We start from the raw sequence: 14,033 nt of genomic DNA, 5'->3' as shown, positions 1-14,033 counted from the left end.
CCTTTGAAGAGGGGGATGACAGCAGCTGCTTTCCAATCTATGGGAATCTCAGACGACACGAAAGAGAGGTTGAACAGGCTAGTAATAGGGGTTGCAATAATTTCGGCAGATAATTTTAGAAAGAAAGGGTCCAGATTGTCAAGCCCAGCTGATTTGTAGGGGTCCAGATTTTGCAGCTCTTTCAGAACATCAGCTGAATGGATTTGGGAGAAGGAGAAATGGGGGAGGCTTGGGCGAGTAGCTGTGGGGGGTGCAGTGCTGTTGAATGCAGTAGGGGTAGTTAGGTGGAAAGCATGGCCAGCCGTAGAAAAATGCTTATTGAAATTCTCAATTATAGTGGGCTTATCGGTGGTGACAGAGTTTCCTATCCTCAGTGCAGTGGGCAGTTGGGAGGAGGTGTTCTTATTCTCCATGGACTTTACAATGTCCCAGAACTTTTTAGAGTTGGAGTTGCACGAAGCAAATTTCTGTTTGAAAAAGCTAGCCTTGGCGTTTCTAACTGCCTGTGTGTATTGGTTTCTAACTTCCCTAAAAAGTTGCATATCGCGGGGGCAGTTCGATGCTAATGCAGAACGCCACAGGATATTTTTGTGTTGGTTAAGGGCAGTCAGGTCTGGGGAGAACCAAGGGCTATATCTGTTCCTGGTTCTACATTTCTTGAAAGGGGCATGCTTATTTAAGATGGAGAGGAAGGCATTTAAAAAAAATAACCAGGCATCCTCTACTGACGGGATGAGGTCAATATCCTTCCAGGATACCAGGGCCAGGTCGATTAGAAAGGCTTGCTCGTTGAAATGTTTCAGGGAGCGTTTGACAGTGATGAGTGGAGGTCGTTTGACCGCTGACCCATTACGGGTGCAGGCAATGAGGCAGTGATCGCTGAGATCTTGGTTGAAAACAGCAGAGGTGTAATTAGAGGGCACATTGGTTAGGATGATATCTATGAGGGTGCCAGTGTTTGCGGCTTTGGGGTTGTACCTGGTGGGTTCATTAATAATTTGTGTGAGATTGAGGGCATCAAGCTTGGATTGTAGAATGGCTGGGGTGTTAAGCATGTCCCAGTTTAGGTCGCCTAGTAGCACGAGCTCTGAAGATAGATGGGGGTCAATCAGTTCACATATGGTGTCCAGAGCACAGCTAGGGGCCGAGGGGGGTCTATAGCAGGCGGCAACGGTGAGAGACTTGTTTTTGGAGAGGTGGATTTTTAAAAGTAGAAGTTCAAATTGTTTGGGTACAGACCTGGATAGCAGGACAGAACTCTGCAAGCTATCTCTGCAGTAGATTGCAACACCGCCCCCTTTGGTCGTTCTATCTTGTCTGAAAACGTTGTAGTTAGGGATGAAGATTTCACAGTTTTTGGTGGACTTCCTAAGCCAAGATTCAGACACAGCTAGGACATCCGGGTTGGCAGAGTGTGCTAAAGCAGTGAATAAAACAAACTTAGGGAGGAGGCTTCTAATGTTAACATGCATGAAACCAAGGCTATTACGGTTACAGAAGTCATCAAAAGAGAGCGCCTGGGGAGTAGGTGTGGAGCCAGGCACTGAAGGGCCTGGATTCACCTCTACATCCCCAGCGGAGCAGAGAAGGATAAGTATGAGGGTACGGCTAAAAGCTATAAGAATTGGTCGTCTGTGACGTCCAGAATAGAGAGAAAAAGGAGCAGGTGTCTGGGGGCGATAAAATAGCTTCAAGGTATAATGTACAGACAAAGGTATGGTGGGATGTGAGTACAGAGGAGGTAAACCTAGGCATTTAGTGATTATGAGAGAGATATTGTCTCTAGAAATATCATTGAAACCAGAAGATGTCATAGCATGTGTGGGTGGAGGAACTGAGAGGTTGGATAAGGTATAATGAGCAGGGCTAGAGGCTCTACAGTGAAATAAGCCAATAAACACTAACCAGAACAGCAATGGACAAGGCATATTGACATTAAGGAGAGGCATGCTTAGCCGAGTGATCAGAGGGTCCAGTGAGAATCAGACAGCTAGCCGGGCCATAGGTAGCAAGCTGGTGGAAGATGGGAGGGAGGTCTGTTTTTAGCCGCCTCGTGCGTTTCCGTCTGTGGGTTAGTGGGGTTCCGTGTGGAAGGGGGGACCTGTCCAAGTTGGCAAAATAGTTAGTTATAGTGGCCCAAGAAAAGTGTCCGACAGACCTATTCAGATCGCAGCCGAAAAGACAGCTAACGATTAGCTGGCCGCAGATGGGCGATCAGGTTACGTCGCGACGGAGGGGCCAGTTGGACAACTCCCTCGGGCAGATAACGTCGGTGATCCAGTCGTGAAGACCCAATGGGGCTCCGCATCGGCAGTAAAACGGGTCAGGATAGGTGAGTTGTAGCCCAGGAGACACTTCAGCTGGCTAGCTCAGGAGTAGCCCACGAGTGGCTGACGGAATTCTTCAGCTGGCTAGCTAGCTAGCTCCGTAATAGTGTGTGTTAATTCCGAGACCGACGTTGCCAATAGTCACTCAGGTAGCAGCTAGTTAGCTGCAAGATCCAGGTGTAAATGTCCAGAGCCTGCGGTAGAAATCGAGGAAAGGAGAGAGAATAGATCCGATATGCTCTGGTCTGAGTCGCGCTGTACAAAAACTGGCGATAGCTTTTCGAGCTAATGGATAGCTGAGGACAGCTAACCGTAGCTAGCTGAACTTCAACGTTAGCCAGTGAAAATGGCTAACCTCTGGCTAGCTTCTGTCGTGGAATTCAGATGAGGTAAATAATACTTTCTTTTTTTTTTTTTTATTGATGAGGCGGGTTGCAGGAGAGTGCTTTGAGGTTGAGTATTTAGAATAAAAAAATGTAAAAAGATAAGTGAAGAAAAAATATGTAAATATATATATATATATATACACGGGACACGACAGGACGTCTGAACTGCTACGCCATCTTGGATGGTTGGACCATTATCCTAACTCATTACAGATAATTAATGTTGTGAAGCCGGAGCTGTTTGTAATACACAGTCTCTTGTATGACCTTCACAGCCGTCAAAGTCAAATTCCCTCACTCAGACACAACGAGTACTGAATGCCAATGGTATGGCTCAAAGCCTATTACAAACAAAAGTATACATCTCCCAACCTCTACAGTTATTGACAGGATCCATCTTAATTGGCTCAGAGATTGATTATAATGAAAGTGTACTGCATCTTAGGCATGAGTCATTACAACAGAGGGGAAATAGCTATTGTTTTGTAAAAACTACTGTGATGTCTTGTTACGGTCCAGGCAGGCGCTGCCCATAACCACAGATCTAGGATCAGATTACCCTACCGCCAATGCTCAGATTTACCATTAGGAGGATGGAAAGATATCTGACCCTGTATCAGTGGTTAAGACCAACTTCTACCTTCTCCTTATTACCTTATTACCTGTGCAAATCCTTTAATGCATTGAAATAAATCTGACATCACATCAACCAAACGGTAGCAGAAGCTCTTTCACTCAAATTATGCAGCAACTCTCTTACCAGAATTCAGAATGACATGTTCCCATTAACAGCTACCTTACAGAGATAGATATTCAATATGCCATTCAAAAGATATCCCTTTGGTGCAATGGTGTCATTTGAATGTCATTTGAAGACTGAATGCCATTTTGTGATGAGGGAAAGTGTGTCTTAAAGGGCAGGAAGTGAATGGTGGTCTTTACCTGTATTCCTGGAACGCCAGCTGCACCCTTCTCACCTCTTTCTCCTGGACCACCCTGAAGTTGGAAAAAACAACAATAAATATCAACAGCAAATATCAAGCTTATTTGGAGGCTATTTTATAAGTTGAGGTCGTCACTATCTGGTCACAGTGTGCGTTCTAACTACAAATGCCATTTGTTTCCCAAACTCTTCCAGTAGCTGTACCCTTACTTATCCCCTACCTGTCACCATAATCCTGAATTAACAACAAATAGTTAATGTCTTCAATATAGCACTTCTGTATGTTATACCATCGAATACTTTACCATAGGCTGGCTTAAACATGGCCTTAGTAAAGTTAAGACATCTGGGCGTATCCTTTAATGTTTTACCTGTCATTCATTCGTCATTGATCTGTTAATACCAATGCAGATGTAACCCAGTACTTCATATTTGACTGTTCTGTTTACAGTCTATTAGGTTACGATACATCCTCCCTCCTTTACGGCTTACGTTTAACAACATCCCTTGGGCGAAAAAGAATCAACATCTGAGTATTACAACAGCTTTTACAAGGTAGACTTTATAGCATGCCTAGGTAAATCGGTACTGTAGCTACTGTATGTTATGTGTGTTGGGATGCTAGACTCCTCTAATATGTGCAGTATTAGATGGTGTGTGTCTGAATTAATGTATGTATGTGAATGAATGTGTGTGTGTGTGTGTGTGTGTGTGTGTGTGTGTGTGTGTGTGTGTGTGTGTGTGTGTGTGTGTGTGTGTGTATGCGCATGTGTCTTACCGGAGGGCCCATGATGGTACGTCCGCTGGGCCCCTGGGGTCCAGGAGGGCCCTGCAGCCCAGGAGTACCGGCATCCCCAACTGGACCTATCGGCCCCTGTCACAGAGACAGAAGAACACATTGATAAAGTAGATTAGAATATAGTTAACATTTTACTATAGTTCTAGTTAAATTCCCTGCTTTCTACAGTTATTACAACAATCTAGTATCACTGGAACAAACAGAGGAAATACACACCAAATTACAAAGTACAATCTAACTGAACAGTAGTACTGTAAACATTTTTGATTTACATATAGGCCAATAATAAGATAAGATCGTCACCAGACAACATTTTAATCAACCATATCCCTGACCACCTTCCTATGATCAAGCCATAAACTGTCCCTCTCCATCTTTGGAGGATGCATGCACTCAGATGATCTGGCCACTATTGGTTAACCTAACCAGCGGTGGAAAAATTACCCAATTATCATACTTGAGGAAAAGTAAAGATACCTTAATAGAAAATGACTCAAGTTAAAGTGAAAGTCACCCAGTAAAATACTACTTGAGTAAAAGTCTAAAAGTATTTGGTTTTAAATATACTTAAGTATCAAAAGTAAATGTCATTGCTAAAATATACTTAAGTATCAGTAAAAGTATAAATAATTTCAAATTGCTTATATTTAGCAAACCAGACAGCATCATTATTTATTTTTTACGGATAGCGAGGGGTACACTCCAACACTCAGACATAATTTTATACATCTGTCAGCAACGGATGTTGTTGAAATAGCCGAATCCACTAAATTGTATATATTTTATTCCATACAAGTGTCTTCATCCTTTATACATTACCTGACCCAGGTCCGGGTGTCTGAGAGGGGGCTTTAGGCTAACTCAGTGATTTAACTGCAAATCAGAGACCTGTGAGGCTGCTCTCTGTCTGTCTTGTCGTGAGCCTACCAGTCTCAGGTCATTGACTTTCATGGGGACACGCTGCATCTCCAATGAATATAAAATTCATGAGAGTAGAAAGACCGCATGGGTGCACTGCGAGGGCGCCTGCATTACAAGGACCTTTACATGCTATAATAACACCCCATTCAAACCCCAGTACAATTTTCTGGGACTTTCAAGACCGGTGCAATCCAAGTCTAATAGCTTGAGAGAGTGAGAAATGAATAAAAGATTAGAACCTTGCAAACGGAATTTACAGAAAGAGTGGGTTTTCAGCCTAGCAGTATACAAGGGATATTTTATGGAAGAGAGGTATCCAAGAGGGTATGTGTCTGGTATCCATCAATGAGGGTATGTGTCTGCTTGTGGAATTGTTACAAGCTGCATTGACTTTCATTGTGTTTTTATTTACATGAGTGTGTGTGTATACACCGTACCACAGCTCCTGGTTCTCCACGCTCCCCTCTCCCTCCTCTGATCCCAGGTCCTCCCTGTTGATAACACAAACACCCACACACCCTCTGTCACACCCCATCAACATAAGGACCACAGACCTTAAAGACACACACACTATCAACACATCCTAAACACACTATCACACACCAGGTGTATGTACTCTCCATCCCCAAATGTCACACTGTGTTCTGTTCATCAGCCACTGAATGCAATGAATGAATTCCTAGCTTAACAACAGCTGTCAGTAACACATGATGCTGATTAAGGAGAGAAGGAGGGTCCTCACAGGGGGTCCAGTGGGGCCAGGGGGACCTTTGCTTTCCTGGCTGCAGGTGCAGGCACGGGGCATGGCAGGACAGTCCTCCTCCTTCCTCTTAGAGATGAGACAAATACCACCATAACATGACTGTATGACCACATGACAATACATGCAACACAAGAGTACAATGACCTAATGATTATGATAACGCCCAAAGCATAATGATAATGACGATAATGCTGAAAACAATAATAGGATAATGACCGCATGACAACACAATAACAAGATGACACAATATGACATCTATGACATGATCCTACGACATCCTACGACACATTACAACAAAGGTTAAGGTCATCCCACGTCAGTCAGTAGATGAGATCAGTAGTGAGGCTTGAACTCACCAAACCAGGAAGCTCACAGCACTTGTCTCGGCTGGCCCAGGACGTGCTGCAGACGATGTCAAAGGACTGCAGTTGAAACTGAGGACAAAAAGAGCAACAAACACACGCACATCTTTTTTTACATTCACTACAAACATGTTGTGTTACTTGACTAATAGTCTCTGATAGAACAAGCAGCAAGCTGTGAATCTCCTAAATAAGACCTGAGAGAAAGTATGATAATTATTCAGTACTACGCATTGCTAACAGAATTGTTGCACATCTCTTATTGAGGAGGAAGAATCTATCAATAATTGGTCTCTCCAAACAGATTGCTCTGTTTTCTCCTCCTGTGCTGAAAGGGGTCAATTTGAAAGAAAAGTGTGAAGAGTTTTTGTCAAAGAAAGAAAATGATCAAGCCTATCAGAGAGTACATCTCACTGCTATTCCAGCATGAGGATATCTGGGCTATTTATGGAACTGGGAGATTGGATATTAACCTGTCTGGGCTAGGGGGCAGTATTTTCACGGCCGGATGAAAAACGTACCCAATTTCAACAGGTTACTACTCTGGCCCAGAAACTAGAATATGCATATTATTAGTAGATTTGGATAGACAACACTCTGAAGTTTCTAAAACTGTTTAATGGTGTCTGTGAGTATAACAGAACTCATATGGCAGGCAAAAACCTGAGAATAATTCAAGCAGGAAGTGGAAAGTCTGAGAATTGTAGTTCTTCTTTTGATTCTCTATCGAAACTACAGTGTCTGTGGGGGACGTTGCACTTCCTAAGGCTTCCATTGGCTGTCTAAAGCCTTCAGAAAGTGGTTTGAGCATTTTCCTGTCACTGGGCAGAGTATAGGAGCTCATTCACTGAGTGGTCTGCCTGGCAACAAAGGGATTGGATATGCGCGGTCACGCGAGTACGACGTTCCTTCTTTTTCTTCTTGAATGAATATGCTATTGTCCGGTTGGAATATTATCCCAATTTTACATAAAAAATAGCATAAAGATTGATTTTAAACAGCGTTTGACATGCTTCTAAGTACAGTAATGGAACATTTTGACTTTTCGTCTCTCGTTCCGCGCTCGCGCGTTATGCCTTTGGATAAGTGATCTGTACGCACGAACAAAACGGTATTTGTACATAAATATGGATTATTTCGAACAAAAACAACATCTCTTGTGGAAGTAGCAGTCCTGGGAGTGCATTCTGACGAAGATCAGCAAAGGTAAGAGCATATTTCTAATACTAATTCTGAGTTTAGGTTGCCTCGAACTTGGTGGGTGTCTGAATAGCTCACCGTGATGGCTGAGCTATGTACTCAGAATATGTGCTTTCTCCGTAAAGCTATTTTAAAATCTGACACAGCGGTTGCATCCAGGGGTAGTCTATCTATAATTCTTAAAATAATTGTTATATATTTTGTCAACGTTTATGATGAGTATTTTTGTAAATTGATGTGCACATTCACCGGATGTTTTGGTGGGAATACATTTTCTGAACATCACGCGCCAATGTAAAATGTTGTTTTTTTGGATATAAATATGAACTTTATCGAACAAAACATACATGTATTGTGTAACATAATGTCCTAGGAGTGTCATCTGATGAAGATCGTCAAAGGTTAGTGCTTCATTTAGCTGTGTTTTGGGTTTTATTGACACATGTCCTTGCTTGGAAAATGGCTGTGTGATTATTTTTGTCTATGTACTCTCCTAACATAATCTAATGTTTTGCTTTCGCTGTAAAGCCTTTTTGAAATCGGACAATGTGGTTAGATTAACGAGAAGTTTATCTTTAAAATGGTGTGAAATAGTTGTATGTTTGAGAAAGTAGAATTATGACATTTTGTTGTTTTTGAATTTTCCGCCCTGATATTTCACTGGCTGTGTCCCGCAGCGTCCCACCTAGCCCATAGAAGTTAAAAGCACAGTTGTTTCTATGACTTGTTTCTATTTAGTGGAAAATGGATCTTGAAGTGCTGATGTGATTATACTTCATTCAAACTCTGTCTTAATGCTGTTATAAGAATTCATAACCTAGGTCATAGGTAGTTTATCACCACTCTATTGAATACTCCATGACACTAAGCATCATACTGCACGTTAGAATTCAGCCCGACGGCACATAAAATAAGGCGAATCAAGGGGTTAAAAATGCATAGAAATCTAATTACGGAATATTGACATGGATATTGAATGGGGATGTCCTTAGAACTACAGTATATTCTAGTAATTCTACACTGATATCAAAACGTCTCCTTGTATACCCTCTCTGATCTATCTGTCACAGTGTCTGACTATAGGGCTTACCGGTGCAGAGCTGTCCTTCTTCCCCCTGGAGCGCACCATGCGTCCCAGCACCTCCAGGCCATCCGTGGTGATGTTGCCCGCCGCGGTGATGTCCTTCTCCCCCACTAGCTTACAGTCGATGACAGCTTTGGCGCTGGTCTTGCTAATAGCCACGTGCAGCTACAGGGAAAACGAAGAACCAGACCTGGGTTCAAATACTATTTTAACTTTGAGCATTTGCCAAAGCCTGCCTGGAGTGCCAGTTCGGCAGGGTTTACACTTTTGCAGCTATTCTATTGGTTCCATGGCGCCAGGCAAGCTCAATCCTAAACACAGCTAAATTATTATAGTATTTGAACCCTGGTCTGTTTGGAACACAGACACAGTGCGATTGAAACATCTTATGTGCGCGTCTCAATAAATCACTGGGGAGCATTAAAGAGTTACGGTTTCAAAAAACAGACAAAGGTTCAAAGAGACACAGGCTGTAAAATAAGGACAGATTTCTGAGCGAGCATTCCACTAGTCACCCGAAAAAAAAGAGTTGGTTTTGAAGTCTGGGGATTTCAGACGTTTTTCTACCTTTGACACGTCAAGCTTCTACTGTATGCTTCGTTGGAAATGGGATGTCTCACGGTGGAATTTCAAGACATTACTCTAGCAAATATCTATTCTTACCTGAATATCAACTGTAAACGTGTCTTTATGAAACAGCACTTTCTGCTTTGTTTGACATTGGTGCATTACTATGCTAAAGTGCTGATAAGGATGGAACTGTAGCATTTCCTTTGTATTTACCCGTTTTTTTCCACAAAAACAGATTCCCGATGAATCATTTGAATTTGATGTCTTAAAAAAAAAACACCTACTGCAATGCAAGGAGTCGGAGAAGTATCTAGCCATTAGTCAAGTCTTCTTGAGAGGGAATCTAAAATGTTACCACATTATCACCAAGCCTGATGGGTGAAGTGCTGACAAGATGACACATGAGAATACTTATGGATTGGCAGGGGAAAGAATTGCAGTAATCACTGGTGATCATTTGCTGAGGAAAAAGGCAACAGTGGGTTACATGAATCCAGGCCATAGTCACTTTCAGTCACATCAATTTCCTCCTCCCTGCATAGTTGAGTTTGTTTAGCTTGTTCCAAAGTGGCTATGATTCAAATTTGCATACATTATCCTGGCAATATTTCGGGTGCCAGCTTTATTCCACATGGTTAGCATTTTTTTGTATATTTTATTTTATTTCAGCAGATAGCAAGTGAAATATGATGGCCATTTCTTGTGAACATCATAAAGGCACAGTACTACCCACACTATATATTAATGCTACAGCTACATACAGTTTAGTGGTCCTGTGTGGCTCAGTTGGTAGAGCATGGTGCATGCAACACTAACGGTTGTGGGTTCAATTCCCACTGGGGCCACCTGTATGCATGAATAAAAGCATCTGCTAAATGGAATATTATATTATTATTGTGCAGCAAAAAAGTTGAAACTATCTGAATAGTCAAGTGATTTAAAAAACATAAGTGATTTAAAAACTGCATCAAAAAAGGTAGGTGTTAGTCTCAGGTGCTACATCTCACTCATGGATGATAATGTAAGTTGCCAAGCAAAGTTTTGGCATCAATAGGAAGAGGATGATTATGACATTGGAAAGTGGGTGAATACACTATCAGATAACTGTGCCAGTGAAAAGAAAAAACATATCCTCATTCACTTAAGCAGCAGGCCATGGATGTGGGCAAAGGTATTGTTAGAACGTAGGAGTCTACAGGCATGTCTCAGGCCTAAGGTATTGTTAGCCCTGATAACATAGCAGTCTACAGCCATGTCTCAGGGCAAAGGTATTGTAAGCTCCACTGATAGCCAGACAAGAGTGACTTAACATCACTCAACAAGCTGGCTGATAGCCAGGAAGCAGGACATTCCCTGAGGTGTTAGGGTGATGTTGCAGCAGCGTTGCACTGAGGAAGTGAGATAACAAAGAGTGTTTTTGAACTTTGACCTTGTGGAAACTGCCGTAGAAGAGCTTCTTGATCTCAGGTCCCTCGAAGGTCACAGTCTGAAACTGTCCTTTGTAGTCATGGTTGAAGAAGGTGAGGGTCTTGCCACCGTCTAGCGTTGGAAAGAGAACATTTGCCTAACTTTTTGCAGTTTCATAACATATTCAGTACAAACTTGAAAATAGTAAGGAACGTTCTCGTTTCAAATAGAGGAGGCATGGACGGTTTAGTAGACATGTAGCCTACTGTACATTGAGAAAATGTTTCAACATACGAATGATTTACACACAAATCATTGTGCTGCTCAAAATTGATAAATGACACCTGGCGAAATGTCCATTGCTTTGCCTATTTTATGACAGCAACCAAACAATAGGAACTTGACACACGGTCCCAGCTAAGTCCCAGCCCGTCCCCCGGAATTCTACTCACTGTCCAGGATGACGCCCACCAGGGGCTCGTTGTCCTTGTTGAGGATCTCCCACAATGCAAAGGGCTCCTTGGGCGTTTCAGGCAGCAGGCGGAACAGCATTGTGATGGTGTAATCGGAGGGCAAACCCTCGGGGTGGATAAACCTGGGGTGGAAAATTTCCAGAACAATAGGCTCTAGTCTGAACATACAGTGGCTTTTGTTGTAGCACCTTCACAGAGTTCAACTGCTATCAAACACCATTTCAAAAGCTGTTTCAACTTGCCAGTTCAATTCTTTCAATAGTGTCATTCAATTCTAAAAAGAGGTAAGGAGCAGGAAGCTATTGTTTCTTCATACTGTACATGTACCACATTTGCTGCGTTATAATTTGAGAATGAGACACAAAATGACTATGTTTTCTGCGATGTGGGATTGTTGCAGATGAAGGAGATGAAATACACCAGGTGAGGCCAGCTGTCTGTCATTATCACCACCTCTTCATTGTAATAACAGCATTTTCAGGCCAAGTGACAGGAAAAGAGGATTCAATTCAGGGGAGTAGAGTACGTTGTATGTTGTAAGGTGTTTTTTTTGTGTTATCATTGGGTAAGTGGTACCAATACTTACCGGTGTCATAGAGTAGCTTTACCTGGATCATGCTCATTGTACTCACTGACGTTTTGTCGCTTTGGACAAGAGTGTCTACTAAATTCTACATGATTGATAGAAGGCAATAATGTACTGTTATGCCTTTTAGTTAAGATGCTAGTGTCCATACTTGGTGGGCTGGGTGAGGAGGGAGTTGTTGTGCAGGCGGAAGCAGGGGAAGCTGTTGAAGGTGCCAGGCTCCATGGACACTCCTGATAAATGTCCATACATACCCTCCACCAGGCCAAACATCTCCATCATCCTGAAACCTGCAGCCACAACATAAACAACCATGAGTTGGTTTAAAAGCAGACATGTTCATGCACAGTACTACTGACAAGTAAAAATTATCTGTTTTTTAATTGTGACTGGCTCTGTTTTCATCATGACTTCTCAATACTGAGCTTCTACTTCTTATCATTAAAGATATTCTGACTTACATGTGCACTCGGAAAGATGCCATTTTACATAGTCTTAAGTCCAGAGTTTGTACTTATCTGATGTGCACTTAGCAGGAGTCAACTGTACTGTACCTGTCCAGTTTACAGTGATTTTGTGCATAATAGTTATACTGGGGTCTGAGAGTAGAGAGGTCTTGACTGTGCCCTGTGTGCCAGGACACATGAATAAGTAAGTATGCTCCAGTCTCTAACCTGGCAAGGTACTGCCACTCATCGCCAACGAAGGACAAGCTGAAAGACAAAACATTTATGTCACTGCATGGATAACAATACACACAATAATATGCCCCCTGTTTTTTAAATAACAGATTTAGATTGTGCTCCTGTAGGACTCACTGGCAGTGGCAGCCTCACAAACAAAAGTGACCAGCTTTTCCTCAATTTTCTTGAAGGCGTCTAAATCATCCACAAAGAAAACGTGTCTCTCGCTGGGCTTGCTGGCGATGCTCACCAGCTCCCCGTAGTCCGCATCCGCAAAACCAATGGCAAAAACAATGTACCCTGTGAAGAAGGCAAGCATACAGTATTGCCAATAGTGTGTCATGTGCATGCCTAACTATAACATTTTGTTGGATTAACATATACAGATACTTTTTTTGTGTTGTAGAATGTTCTTTTCATGAACCGCATTCTATTCAATTGAATTATTGCATCATGTGCCTCACCTTCCATCTGCATCTCTTTGGAGACCTTGTTGACATCGTCCTGAGAGCGCCCGTCAGTCAACACCACCAGTACTTTGGGGATGCCCCTCCGGATACCTCCTCCCACTGTGAAGATGGTGTCTTTCACATGCCGGATGGCTAGCCCTACAGTAAGAGAATTAGAGGGAGGGATGGAGGGACAGAAAGAGAGAGGGAGGAAAGGAGGGGAAGATAAAGAAAGGAGTTACACTCAAAGCGATATTGACAGCAGGATTTTGCCAGGTTCCTTGGTAGAGGATCATGGTGTTGGGTTATCACCGCAAAAATATTCAGCAACAACACATTTTCTTCGTTATTATTCCCACCCCACCTGCAACAATACACATTACACACAAATACAGCATATTCAAAGGAGAACACACTGCAACAATTAGCATTACCAAGTGGACTTCCTCGTTGCACCCGTTTGGAAAAAAAAATACATTGTTAGATGAATGCATTATCGCTCCCCTTGGGGATCCACTGATTAATGACAGCATCTCACTGTCCTTCGGAAGCCGGGCTTGATTACTCTGGCCTGCTTGATTACAATGACTGATTATTTTTCAGCAGGTTACAAAAGGAAAGTCAATAAAGGGTATTTCTGTTCATCTGGCATCTACAGCTGTCTCTATCGGATTCAGTCATCCTGTTAATTTACTGTTATGGTAGTCCATTTAGACATAAAAAAAATTTAATAAAAAGGAACTTAAAGGGAAACTCCAAAATATTTGTACTTCATATTCATCATCTCCAGCACCACCCCAACATCAACATATGTCAGAATGGTGCGTTTGTATGTTTTGTCGTAAAAAGGAAGATAAGTGATTCCAATGACTTCATCGGTGTGCGTCGTGTGATTTTGACCAATTGTGAGTAAGCATGTACTACTAATTACCTACTAATCATTTACTAATTGGTTGATGATGTCATTGGAAACACTTATCTTCCTCTATTTTTTTTACTACAAAACATAGAAACGTGGCATTTTCACATATGTTGATGTTGGGGTGGTGCTGGAGATGTTGAATATGAAGTAGCACATTT

At 42.2% G+C, this 14,033-nt stretch overlaps 1 protein-coding gene across 4 annotated transcripts in view; it reads right to left on the bottom strand.

The window, feature by feature from the left end:
• LOC115175883 (collagen alpha-1(XIV) chain-like) overlaps positions 1 to 14,033 on the bottom strand; it is a 101,732-nt gene that overhangs the window by 22,725 nt on the left and 64,974 nt on the right. For all 4 annotated transcript variants that reach the window (XM_029735492.1, XM_029735490.1, XM_029735491.1 and 1 more), the window contains 12 exons: positions 12,969 to 13,112; positions 12,640 to 12,804; positions 12,496 to 12,534; positions 11,973 to 12,111; positions 11,215 to 11,357; positions 10,785 to 10,894; positions 8,792 to 8,950; positions 6,496 to 6,573; positions 6,119 to 6,205; positions 5,814 to 5,867; positions 4,435 to 4,530; positions 3,656 to 3,709 (listed from right to left, as the gene is read on the bottom strand). In XM_029735492.1, coding sequence (XP_029591352.1) covers positions 3,656 to 3,709; positions 4,435 to 4,530; positions 5,814 to 5,867; positions 6,119 to 6,205; positions 6,496 to 6,573; positions 8,792 to 8,950; positions 10,785 to 10,894; positions 11,215 to 11,357; positions 11,973 to 12,111; positions 12,496 to 12,534; positions 12,640 to 12,804; positions 12,969 to 13,112 — 1,268 coding nt within the window. The remainder of the gene's footprint in view (positions 1 to 3,655; positions 3,710 to 4,434; positions 4,531 to 5,813; positions 5,868 to 6,118; positions 6,206 to 6,495; positions 6,574 to 8,791; positions 8,951 to 10,784; positions 10,895 to 11,214; positions 11,358 to 11,972; positions 12,112 to 12,495; positions 12,535 to 12,639; positions 12,805 to 12,968; positions 13,113 to 14,033) is intronic.

Source organism: Salmo trutta, chromosome 36 (genome assembly GCF_901001165.1).
Source record: "Salmo trutta chromosome 36, fSalTru1.1, whole genome shotgun sequence".
Classification (NCBI taxonomy): Eukaryota; Metazoa; Chordata; class Actinopteri; order Salmoniformes; family Salmonidae; genus Salmo; species Salmo trutta.
The sequence above is the reverse complement of the archived record's forward strand: the minus strand, read 5'-3'. Positions and strand labels throughout refer to the sequence as shown.